General features: G+C 36.4%; 1 protein-coding gene across 1 annotated transcript; it reads right to left on the minus strand.

Moving 5' to 3' along the window:
• Nucleotides 1-691: 691 nt before the first annotated feature.
• On the minus strand, nucleotides 692-9,841 carry LOC107705774 (P2Y purinoceptor 3-like). Its single transcript, XM_016509227.1, has 2 exons — nucleotides 9,723-9,841; nucleotides 692-2,260 (listed from the first exon to the last, which is right to left on the minus strand). The coding sequence occupies exon 2, from the start codon at nucleotides 2,235-2,237 to the stop codon at nucleotides 1,260-1,262; it is 978 nt and encodes a 325-aa protein (XP_016364713.1). The 5' UTR covers nucleotides 2,238-2,260; nucleotides 9,723-9,841; the 3' UTR covers nucleotides 692-1,259.
• Between the last annotated feature and the right edge of the window lie 3,546 nt (nucleotides 9,842-13,387).

Consider the following 13,387-nt stretch of genomic DNA (forward strand, 5'->3'; position numbering starts at 1 on the left):
TACATCAAGACTTTACATTTTGTATTACAAGGCATTATCTAATTTAAAATGCACTAAATTCCGTACATTTCCAGAACAGAAATTTGAATATTGGATAAAGCCAGGCTCAAAATTCTTGTATCATTTTGTTGGCATATTTTTTTTAGAGAGGGTATTTTGGGATATTTCTTTTTATCCCTCCACCAATCACAAAATACTGTCAACAGCCAGGAAAAAAATATTTTCATCATGTTTTCAGAAAATAAAATCTCATATAAATTAGATGAATGTTATATTAACAAACCAGTGTTATTTCAGTATCATTGATATACTTTTATAGTGTTTGTAAGTATTCTAAATTTGATTTTTATATTTTTTGTTTTCACTTTAATTGTAGTTACATTTTTAGCAATTTTGTTGTTTATGTTTTATTAGTATTTTAAAAATGTTCATATAGTTTTTATTCATTTTTTATATATTATTTAGTTTTAGTTATTTTAATACTTCACACTAATTAAACAAAAACGAGAAGTGTTGCCTTGACAATCAGCTTAAATAAAATGTTTTTTGTATTTTTTTATTTTATTCTTTATTTCAGTAAGCATTTATTTTATTTCAAGTATCAAAAATGTTCTTGTTTTTTTTTAATGGTTTCAGTTGTAGTTAACTATAATAACCCTTGAACAAACTCTTCGAAAAACCGTTGGTGTGATGTAAGTGCTGCTGAAGTGGAGATTTTTGGATTAGTGTATTAAAAAAAACAAAAATAGTTTTGAGAAAAGAGCTTTTAGAGATATGTACTGGAACTGAAATCTATAGACACAGATCGTGTCAAAATAAACACTTAAAGGTGCAGTAAGCCATTTCTGAGAAAGGCTGTTGAAAGAGGATCGGACAGAACACCAGAACACACTTGTAGCCAATCAGCAGCAAGGGGCGTGTCCACTAATGATGGGGGAGGTGCCTGTGTTGCAAAGTATGTTAAAGAATTGGGGGCGGAGCTATCAAAACAGGGGTGTGATTATTTTGGTTAGGGGCATGTCTTTTTTCTTCTGCACCTTTAAATGTCTATTTTGGATGTATTTTTCCTCTACACTCTCACAAATTAATTTACAAAACTGTCACTACAGTGGTACCCTTTCAAAAGATACTAATTTGTAAACCTTAGCCTAAAAAAAACTCAAATATGTCTAGTGGAGGAAAAAAAACATGGCTATGATTGTACTGTAGTGTCTTGCTTTAACACACAGTTATTTTTGACCCAAGCAGGTGTGCTCCAATCAGATTTTGTCAACCTTGTCTCTGAGCGAGGTGATCTTGAGCAGCAGACTCCTGGTGCTGCGTCTGTACTGCGGCTGGGTGAAGTAGAACAGAATGGGGTCCAGAACGCTGTTCATGCTGGCGAAGGGTCTGGTGCATTTGTAGACCACAGACAGCAGGTTCCTCAGTTCGCAGGGGGCCGTGGGAAAGGTCCTTACCAGCAGGTAGAGCGTCTTTGTCACGTGGAACGGCAAGAAGCTGATGGCGAACACCAGCATCACAATGATGATCATCCTCAAGGCTTTATTCTTCCTCTCTACAGCCGCGGCTTCTCGAGCTTCGCCGGCTTGCCAGAGAACCCGTGCCATTTTGCAGTACAGCACCACGATCACTAGAAAGGGCACGACGAAGCCCAGACAGGTCAAAGTGATGCCGTACGGGAAGTACGCTGTGGAGCGCTCTGGAACGCTCAGGTCGTAGCACACCGTGCGGTTGCGCTGGATGCCGGTGGCGGCGAACTCGAACGTTGGAGCGCAGAGAACGGCGACGGCCACCCAGACGCCAGTGCAGACCAACCACGCCAGCCTGCGTCCGCCTTGTCTGGGCCACACCGTCAGCGGATGGCAGATGCCCATGTAGCGCTGGAAGCTGATGCAGGTGAGGAAGAAGATGCTTCCGTGCAGGTTGCTGTAGAACTGGAAGCGAACCAAGCGGCAGGTGAAGTCTCCGAACGGCCAGTAGTCCTTGCTGGCGTAGTTGTATATGAGAAGCGGAAGGGAACAGACGTACAGGAAGTCCGCCACCGCTAGATTCAGCATGTAGATTTTGGTCCGCGTCAGAGCGCGCCGGGAGCCCCAGATCCGCAGAATGATGATGAAGTTGAGCGGCAGTCCAAAAATGAAGACCAGGCTGTAGACGGACGGGAGGAGGATGCGCTTGAAGTCCTCCTTGTAGGTGCAGGAAGGCAGAATGGAGGTGGAATGGTTAAGAGATGCCATCTTAACAAATATTGCCTCACATTCTGAAAAACAGAAACGTTTATGCGTCAGTGTGGTCGTACATAAACAGATTCATAGATAATCTTGTATTATTTTACTTATTAGCATTATTTATGGTTCTTGTCCGCGCACCAGGATTATTATAGTTAACTAAAAACTAGAAACATTCAAAAAATCATTACTTGATATAAAATGAATGTTAACTAAAATAAAATAAAATAAACTTTTCATTTAATTTCAGTTTCTCATTTTCATTTAGTTTAACTTGATTAAAATAAACTAAAACCGAAATAAAAATCGCTAAAAACTAAAAATTACTAAAACTTCAACTAAAATGAAAACAGAACATATTTAAAAAAAATTAAAAATATTAATAAAAACTATATTAGTACCTAAATGATAGTAAAATATCACTGCCATGTACAATGATGATATTCAAGTTTTTTTTTTTTTTTCATTTAGTGCCATCTAGCATCTCGGTTAGCAACTGCAGTGAATATGACCCTAGAAGACATAATACTTTTAGTTACATACCATTGTACAGTAATAATAATACTCCAAGTATTAATATAACTGTACATTGTTATATAACTAAAACTACAATTTTATATATATATATAAATTAGATGAAAAACTTTAAAGTTAGAAATATAGCCTTAACTAAGTTTAAAAGCAATAAAAAAGTAAAAAAAAAAAAAAATTTATATTTTTTAAGTTTAAAAGCAATAAAATTACCAAAATTGCTAAATATACAAAAAAAAAAAATAGAAATGGAAAAAAAAAATTCACATAAAATTCAAACTTACAATGACAGCTAAAATATTACAATAAAAGCTATAATTATGACTTCTATTATGAAAAGCTATAGTTATGAAAAATTCATAATATTAATAAATGCTACAATAGTATATAAATAAAATGAAAATAACACTGCTGTAATATTGTTGCAGTGGGTTAATTCTTTTGTACATTGTAATCAACTATTTTCTTTAAAAATAACATACATGAAAAATGCTAATAAAATTAATAAATAATTATTAATTTATACTTGAATCAATATTTCATCTTCACATATTTATTTATTTGGTCAGAATGCATGATAAGCGAGAAAATGCACAGTCAGCCAGTCATGATCACAAAATAAAATGTACATTATCCAGTATATATTATATTATATCTAAATCAATAAATTTATATTGTGATCCTTCTCCATCATTACCTATCCTTTCCAAAAAGGGCCAAAACATATTTATTTAGCATAATCTAAAAGAAAATATTATTGCCAAATGGATGCTTATTCACAGCCTGAGTTCTTATGGAGTATCATATTTGTCTCAGTATGTTTCTCCTAAAATTTCAGTTGTGAGTAATTAAAATAGACACAAATGAAGCTCACATTGAAATATCTGACATTTGAATCTGAATTTAAGGCATTATTCAGATTCTTCATAGGAGAAATGATTGGAGTCTTGCTCTGGAGAAAATCAGGTGACTTAAGCAAATTTGCTTAATCTCATTGAACACTGACATTAAAAAACATCTCAACAGTGATTTTTCTTTCCAACAGAACTAAACAAATGGATCCCTAAATGTTGCAAACTGCACATCCATTCAGTGTGTGCACTCAAAACACATTTATACAATCCAAACATAGTAAGTAAAAACCAAATTAGAGAGAAAATATCACTCCTTCAAACCCAATTAAGAGTTAAAACATTCAATAACATTCAACAACAATAACATTCAATGCAGGATTCATGCAGACAGGGAGCGAACTAACTGTGTTTTCCAGACTCTCAGGAGCCACTGGGCAACTTCATTAATCATACCGCCGAGTGAAAGCACTCACTGATAGATTTTACTCTATATTCTCTGGTGTTGGATAACACTGAATGTTAAGACACAAGTCAGATGGTCAATATATAAACATGACTGGATTTACAGACATTTTCCCATGTGACTTGCCAAGATGTAATTTCACATGAGAATATTAGAATTATATTTATAATTGTTGTCGCTAATAAAATGCAAGATGCCGCTTTGAAAATGTAAGGCAGGAAAGCGTCACTTGACCAGCAGTGGAGTGTGTTTATTGTGTAAAGATGTGAGAACATACGATGGGATGTGGAGGACGTCATATAGACTTGGGGTTTAAAATTATGAATCCTTAGTAAAGAAATGCATGCGAAGTGGAAAGAAGTTATAATTTATAAATTACAAATGATAAATTATTACAGTTTATAAATTACTAAAATAGCCTTAAATTTTTTAAAAATATAATCTACTTAAACATATTAACAGAAATGGCTTAAATGTGGGGTATGTATTTTTTCAAAAACACTTTAGAAAACTAAGTCGGGCTGAGTACCAAAACAAACTTGTAGCCAATCAGCAGTAAGGGGCGTGTCTACTCATGATGTGGAGGAGTGAATAAGGGGCGTGTCTACTCATGATGTGGAGGAGTGAGCGCTCAGTGCACAGGACGGACATTAGCCGAGCCGAGCGACGACAGAAAGATAGATATGGCGGATAAAAAACAAAAGAGGAAAACGTCTGCGGAACAAAAGAAGGCTTACGATAAGGCAAGAAGTAGGACCCGTTTCAATTTCAGATCATCTTTCCAGCGCTGGAGAGAACTCGAGGAGCGGGAAGGCCTGCGATCGGATGCCGAGGTTGCTTTGTTTCTTCTCGATAGGTGAGTAACACCGTGTCTAGCGCCTCAACAGCTGGACGCGACAAAGCGACCGTTGAAAATCATTTCCAAAGTGTGTCCGAAAAGTAAGATAATATGTTTAATACAGCAGATTCCGCCATAATCGTTGCCTGGGTTGCGTACTTGTGGGGCGGAGCTATCAAAATAGGGGCGTGACCCTTTTGGGGTAGGGGCGTGTTTGTTTTGGTGATTTGTAATATCAACATTGGCTACCAGAAATCACTTACCCCACATTTAAATGAACCATTATTTACACCCGCTGACTAGATCGTCTAAATGCAAAGTGTGTCATTTCTGTGCCACTAGTGGCAGCAAATGGAATTGCAACACTTCTGTGTTTCATGATCCTGATAGCATTTTATTTCTGATTATCTATTTTTCAGAGACACAAACCTTTGTTTACTTTAAATAAAAAGACACTGTACACTAAATAAAGCTAAATGTAGCATTCTTGAACTATTCATAAAGCAATTTCTGAGTCACACTGTTACGCAAATCGAAAAAAAAAAGTTCACATTGCACTTTTGATAGATAGTAAAGCGGCACAAATCATGTGACACACGCTTGCTAAAGACACAGGAAAAGAAACAGTTCACATTCCTCTTTTACTCCTTTCAGTTCCCAGTTTGAATGAGTTGATTCATATTTAAATGAAGTGCCCCATTCTTACTATCAAAGAAGGCAAAACATTCACGAGAACGGTGATAAAGGATGGCCACAAAGACTCCTCAAAACCTCCATTCATGTGTTCTTTGCTTTAATGTCCAATTCCTCATTTTATTTCTCTAAAAAAAGAGAAACTTGTCCAAGTCTCTCTCTCTCTCTCTCTCTCTATATATATATATATATATAATAACAGAGTAAAATTACAATATTAATCTGAATCCTTGGTAGATTAATTCTATAGCTATTCACACGTGTCCTTATATTGCATCATTGTAGGTCTATGTACGCATGCAGAACAGAATCTTTTACAAAATTCTGCTGTCTGGATCGATTCCCAATTAGTGCACATTCAAGTAAAAGCCTAATTTCCGGTTATGCCACCAACACACATTACTGCAGATAATGCGATCAGTAAATGTGTGTTTATTGCATAATACTTCATCTTTATGAGCTTATCTACACTATAATTAGTGAAAGCTTCACTGCAGTAGACGAACTAAAGACTTTTCCCCCTAAAGTTCTTGTCTTTCATCACAGCATCTGACATCATTATCAAGAAGTGTTGTGCAACAACAGACATGAGACATTCCGTTTCACAAGAACATCTCTTTGTCTGAGCCCGTGTATGTGTGTGTGTCTGCCCAGTACTAACACCTGTGAGTATTTAGCAGATGCTGTTAATCTAGTGGTTTTGGCAGTAGTCTGATTGCACACACAGTCTTCATTCTTCAGTAACTGTTGCTGAAGTGTCTGATTCTGCTGATTCCTTATCATTAGTCTAGCCCAGCCCAGGTCATCAGCTCTTCATTATTTATCTCAGAGACGGCTGGAGTGAAAGCAGAAGGCTGGATTTGTCTAGACAGGTTTAGGAACACACAACTGACCAGCCTCAGGTGGGACTGAGCTAAAACACGTTTTGGAAGAGAGGAATGCCAGTTTGGTTTTCTGACATGTTTATGTTCAATTTATATTTATGTTTTTATTTATATATTTATGTTTTATATTATTTTATATTTATATTATATCTAATATTTGTATTATATATAATTTATATTTCTATTATAGTATATTATATTTTTTATTAAATCTTGATTCATTGAATTTGATGGAATTGATTTCTCCAAGTATTACCACAAGGACAAGCCGACCTCCTTATTTGGAAAATGTGGTTGTAGGTGGTTGCTAGGGTGCTGCTATGCAGTTGCTGGGATATTCTGGGTGTTGCCAGAGTGTTCTATGCGGTTGTTAGGGTGTGGCTAAGCTGTTGCCATGATGTTGAAGGTGTTGCCATAGTGTTGATATGCCATTTCTAGGGCATTGTAGGTGGTTGCTAGGGTGCCGCTGTGCAGTTGCAAGAGTGTTCTAGGTGGTTGCTAGGTTGTGGCTAAGCTGTTGCCATGATGTTGAAGGTGTTGCCATAGTGTTGATATGCCATTTCTAGGGCATTGTAGGTGGTTGCTAGGGTGCCGCTGTGCAGTTGCAAGAGTGTTCTAGGTGGTTGCTAGGTTGTGGCTAAGCTGTTGCCATGATGTTGAAGGTGTTGCCATAGTGTTGATATGCCATTTCTAGAGTGTTGTGGGTGGTTGCCAGTGCATTGCTATGCAGTTGTGGTTGTTATGGTGTTATTCTGGCATTGTGAGTGTTGTGGATGGTTGCCAGGGTGTTGCTTTGCAGTTGCCACAGTGTTCTCGGTGGTTGCAGTGGTGTTACTGTGGCATTGTAATTGGTGCTAGAGTGTTGCTATGCAGTTTCTACAGTGTTGTGGGTGGTTGCCAGGGCGTTGCTATGCCGCTGCCAGAGTGTTCTAGGTGGTTGCTAGGTGGTTTTTATGCTGCTGCCAGATTGTTCTAAGTGGTTGCTAAGGTGTCGCTATGCAGTTGCCAGAGTGTCGTGGGCATTGTCAGAGAGTTGCTATGCAATTGCTATGGTGTTGTCAGTGGTGGCTAGGATGCTGGGATGCAGTTGCTAGGTAGTTGCTTAGCCTATCACCGAGTCTGTATAATTTTATTGTCTACCAGACAAAAACTGTAGATTTAAAGATTGTAGATATCTCCAACCCAACATTGACCATCTCACAAATCTCCAACCCAACATTGATGGTTGCATTTTCATTAGACACTGGAAAAGCCTCATTCTTCTATTCTGCCCCAGGGTTATTTGAGTTCTTGCATGAAGTCATAGACTCATGGTCAAAAATAGACAGTCCAAGAACACAGCTGGAGTTTGTCATATTTATGGTAGAATGTGACCTGCATCTTGACTGCATTAATGTAACAATGTTGACTGAGACGGTGGAGCTTCATGGAGTGGAACGGAGAGGGAGTGGTTGTTATGGCTGTTGATTTAAGCAAACAGTGATATCTGTCAGCTGTCTGCTGGCTAGAACTCAAGAAACCCCAATCAGGACTTGTTTGAGTCAAGAGTGTTGTACATGAAGATTAGTTTTAGTGTGACTACATTTATTTCTTGTGACACTTACGCAAATATCTGCATGGGTGGTGAAAGAACGTTTGAGAGAGCAGCAACCTGAAACCGCAAGAGTCTTAATTTAGCAGTTACTCCACATGACGAGCTCTTACGCAAATTTCAGACAGATTAAAGTGATAGAATTATAGAAAGAGAACATTATGGGTTCACGTTCATGGCATTTGCCATTTTCCAAACACCTTCCCCACCTTTTTCTGGAAAAATTTGTCACAAGGCATTCTTTATATGCTTAGCAAACAAAACACCGTTGCAATTGAAAAATGGGAAAAAATCCTGTCAGGTCTTAAAGCAATATTTGACATTTTGATTTTGAATACTTGCATTGTGACAGCACCCAATGAAGGCAAATGAACCCTGGTTATACAATATAAACGAGTGACAGTGTCAGTATGTGGGCATGGAAATGGAAGCAGATATTGGTAAGAGGGTCATTCACCTTGCAAGCATTTATCATACTAGTCAGGTGCAAAAATAGCACAGTAGAGCATGGGTTTGCTTCCAAACAACATCAAGTGGTTACATTTCTCTACAGCACAATTACACATATTACAACAAACCAATAACAGTTGGAAATTTGCCATTTTGGCAAAGGAAACTCATGTTTCTGAGTGGGACATTGTTCTCTTTTCCTAGCGTTTGGCTTGTGTTTTCTCTCTGTTGAGGGTACAAACCGCCCCCTTGGCGCCACTGGCTGTCATTGTGATGAATTTAAGAAGGCCAAAAAATAAAAAAAGAAGGCTATTGTAGATTCTGGCCTGGATTAACAACCTCTTGAATATTTTCTTTACTACACACATTTCTTCCCACACTATGATGTTATTTCCCCTAATTACACATCTACATGCACATAAAAGAAACAGAGCACAGAAGCTATTCACGACTAGAGCATCACTAACCTACTGGAATCTGCACTGCAAACAATGACTTACAGTGGAATCCAGCAATTCTGTGGAATCATACTTCCACAGAGCTGTTTATACAGGTGTTAATATCAATCAGGACAGAATGACACTTTTCAGACACAGAGACGTGATTTACAACACTGCATTACTGTACTAACATCACTGTACAAAATAAATGAACGTGACAGATGGTGTGGAGCTGAAACTGCATATCAATCAATAAATCAAATATTTACTAAATCAATAAATTAATTAATGATTTCACAGCACATGGTTGAAATGTGAACATAAAAGGCGTTGTCTTATAAAATCAATATTCTACAAAATGATCAAGACCATGTTTTTGAATTCGTTTTTGATATTAATTTTTTATTTTAACATCAAAATCTGAATTAGGTAACAGGTGTTAGTCATAATTAGTTATGGGTTATTGCAATTAATATCGGTTTCTTTAATGTTATATATTTATGTGTAGCACTAGAGCAGTTTTGTAGGCTATTATTAATTTAGTAAAACCACGACAGGCAACAGAACATACTATATTTCTATAAGAACAAAACCTGGATTAGGAATTAGTATTATTTATTAGTATCTACATGCATAAGTAGCTAAACATCACTATGCGTGCCCATAATAAACAACTAATGCAAATAATCATTTCATGCCACTTGATTTTAATATCGTAAACAAAGTGTTTTAATTGCTTCCTAAACTTACCTTTGCATCCACTCTTTCGTTATTTCCCCGTTGAACACCAGTAAACAACTCTTGTCTGCGAAGTAAAAGTGAATCTCCTCAGAGAGACGAAGAAAACAGAAGTAGCGAACTACTCTGCATTGCTCTCTTCTTCTTTCTGCACCTGCGAGTCATCGACACCCTGTTTACAGTCACCCACCCCCGTCTCATGAATATTAATCACGTAACGTTACGTCTGATTGGCTGAAAGACTTTCATAAGTGTTTTTTTTTTCTCAGTGTTTTTGCTTTGGAAATTGTATGTGTAGATTTCTGTAGATAAATGTATTCATTGTATACATAGTCTATAGTTTGGCACATTAATGCACATTGTGTACTTATTATCTCACAGAAAGTTGGTGGACAAACATAGAAATGCCATACTATTTCAAATTGCCCCGCAGTTAAAACTCCTACACCACTGTGTTCGAATATCTGAGCATAATCTTCCGTTGATATCAACAAACAACTGTCAATCAACTCATTTTTCTTTTGTACATGATTTTGGCTGCAGGCAGTTGTCTGCTGTTTACACCAAAAAAAAAAACAAGAAAAAAAGGTTTAACCAAAGACTTAAAAGGCATGGAAACTGATTTTATGTGATCCATGCAAACTCTTCATGTTTTTGCTCATTTGTAATGGCGAAGAACAAGTTAAGCAGGCATAACAAAAGTAGGTTAAATAGTCCACCTTGATATTTACATAATTTTTGGAATCAAAACAAACTGATAATTTCTTTTCACACACATTATGTTGCTCCAAAAGTATGAAAATAAACACTTGGCAACTTCAGACAGACCTCTTAAACCTTGGCATAAGTAAGACCAAAAGAGGTCTAGGGTTTATGAAAATGCTTTGCTTTCATTTCCAGCGAATAAGAGCGAATATTAAACAGAAGCTGGGTCATTTAGTGTCAAATTTATTTTTGCCTAATGGATCCAGTAATGCTCAGTTAAACTGGAAGAGGTTTTGTATACATGCAGATTCAAGTTAACAAGTTCAACAAAATGCAATGATACTGGTTTTACAACTTATTCATAAAACTATCTGCTTTGAAGTTGCTAACAAAACTAAACCACAGTGATAACAAAATATTGTGCTTTTATTTCCTATATATATACTGCTATTTAATCCATAAAGTCAGTCCTGTCACACAGGAAATTATGTTATAAAAATGTAATATTTGAGGAAATATTGATGAATTAATCTCAATCTAAACTGTGTAGATGAAGGTTGGAGTATATATCCACTACTATGTTTTTGAAAAAATCTCCTATGTAAAGGCAGTTTTTCTTTTACAACTATATGAGTGCCTGGCGGGGTATTCTGTGATTTTGTGTACTACAGTTGACCGAAAAGTTGCTTATATTTCTTATAGAAATGACAAAACCATGTTAGATACAATCAGGGACATGTGACCAATAAGAAAATGCTATTTGTATCAAAGAAATTAATTAGGAAACCATTCTAACATATACAAATTTGTCTGTGACAGGGCCTGACATTTTAGGGGTGAAATGCGTATAAAAATGTATTTATTTCAATCATAAAAACATGCTGAGATGGCATGATATGTGTTTCATATAGATTAACATGTCCTCCATATGACTCAACGTTCAGATTTAAGAATAAGATATTTTTTTCACCCAAGATTTTTACAAGTGGAAATGTACGTTTCTGGTAGAATGTCCCATGTGTCCTTGGTTTTCAGCATCAGACATGAAATATGCTTTATTCTATTTACCATTTTACACGAGCTGAGACAGAAAAACACCCGTGTTGGGTACAGCATCAGCCTGAGGGGCTTCAGTGAGAGGCTTTGATGCAGGTTGTAGATCTGTGATATGCATTTAATATGCATGATTCAGAAATATAATAGCTGATACTGTAGTACACTAGTACAGTGCCTTGCGAATGTATTCATACCCCTTCATTTTTTTCACATTTTGTTTTGTTGCTGCCTTATGTTAAACTGCTTTAAATTAGTTTTTTTCCCACAACAATCTACACTCCATACACCATAATTGTCAAGCAAAAAAACAGGGTTTTAACATCTTAGCAAATTTATTAAAAATAAACATCTAAAATGATTCCATTGCATAAGTATTCATACCCATTATCTGGGACAGTTGAAATTTAGCTCAGGAGCATTCATATTGCTTGTAGATATTACTACACTTCAAGTGAAGTTAACCTGTGGCAAATTCAATTGAATGGGTATGATTTGGAAAGGCACACGTCTTACTAAAAGGTCTAACAGCTGATATGTCAGTATGGTGTATGGAGTGTAGATTGTTGTGGAAAAAAAGTAATTTAAAGAAGTTTATCATAAGGCAGCAACATAACAAAATGTAAAATGAATACTTTCGCAAGGCACTGTATGTTATACTCTTAAAATAGAGGTGTTTTCGCAGCTATGCCAAAAAACCTTTTTGGTTCTCCAAAGAACCTTTCAGTGAACAGTTATGTGAAAAACAAAACATTTTCTTAGTCTGAAGAACAATTTAACAATCTAAAGAACCTTTTTCGACTACACACTCTTAAAATACTTGCCATCTATGGTTCCTTGAAGAACTTTTAAAATCTAGAATCTTGGAATCGATGGAATCTTTCCATTCCACAAACAATACTTTGTAGTGGAAAAAGGTTCTTTAGATTAACAGAACGTTCTTTACACACACACACACAAAAAGGTTCTTTTAGGATCTGATCACTGAAGTTCTTTGTGGAATTCAAAAATTTTTTTTTTGGAAACGCATCACATCGCCTACACTGAACTTGTCGGAGCATGTGCATTAACGGCTCGAGTTCCAGCCATGTTGAGTGGGATGCAGATTAAGATCTAACAGACATTTCCGTCCAGGGCAGGGCTGGATTATGGGCCCCGGGGCTCTTGAAATGCCTCCAAAACCTCAATCTGTGTGGTTTGAGACCTCCAAAGGAAGCATATGAAAATGGTTGAAACATCTCTATCTGATGTCCGGTGTTGGGTCTGTGTTCATGATCCCCAGCTGACGACAGAAAATGCCTGTATGATTCTGCACACATGTACTAATGCTAATTAATTCGGTAAATTGGATTGTGGGGCGCATGCAGCTGGGATGACTGGGGCGATTAGGGCAGGAAATGGACACACGCAAAACAAATGACCATTACCTCCTTTCTAAACTTACCCAGAAATGACCTCTAATGGCGTTTTTGGGACAGATTCAATAATAATAATAGTCCTCTAAAATTTTACTGGAAAACAGCTACAGGGGAAAATAAACAGAGCTTTCGTAAGAGGGCAATTATAACATGCTATATTTGTTTGAACACAAACAAGTTATATTGGTGATTCACTATATTCTTAATAAAGTTATCTTTCTGCCTCATCAAAACGTCTTCACTAGAATTCTTTTTCTTTTTAAATATGCACTTAAGCATTAAAGTGGTTTGCAGACAGATTGACACATCAGCTCTTTAATATATTTTCATATATCTGTTGCTTTTTAACACATAATGTTCGTGACAGTTAAGAATTACAACTGAATAAAGGTAAACAATTAAACACTAAGAAATATCGAAGCAAAACCATTTCCCCAAACTGACTGAATTAAATTCAATATTATAATCTTGTCTTTCTCAGTGTAAACAATGAATGGCTTC

Source organism: Sinocyclocheilus rhinocerous, unplaced genomic scaffold (assembly GCF_001515625.1).
Source record: "Sinocyclocheilus rhinocerous isolate Xijiao unplaced genomic scaffold, SAMN03320098_v1.1 scaffold834, whole genome shotgun sequence".
NCBI classification, from domain to species: Eukaryota; Metazoa; Chordata; class Actinopteri; order Cypriniformes; family Cyprinidae; genus Sinocyclocheilus; species Sinocyclocheilus rhinocerous.

Coding starts and splice junctions, on each gene's coding strand:
- LOC107705774 (XM_016509227.1), bottom strand. CDS start 2,237: ATGGCATCTCTTAACCATTCCACCTCCATTCTGCCTTCCTGCACCTAC.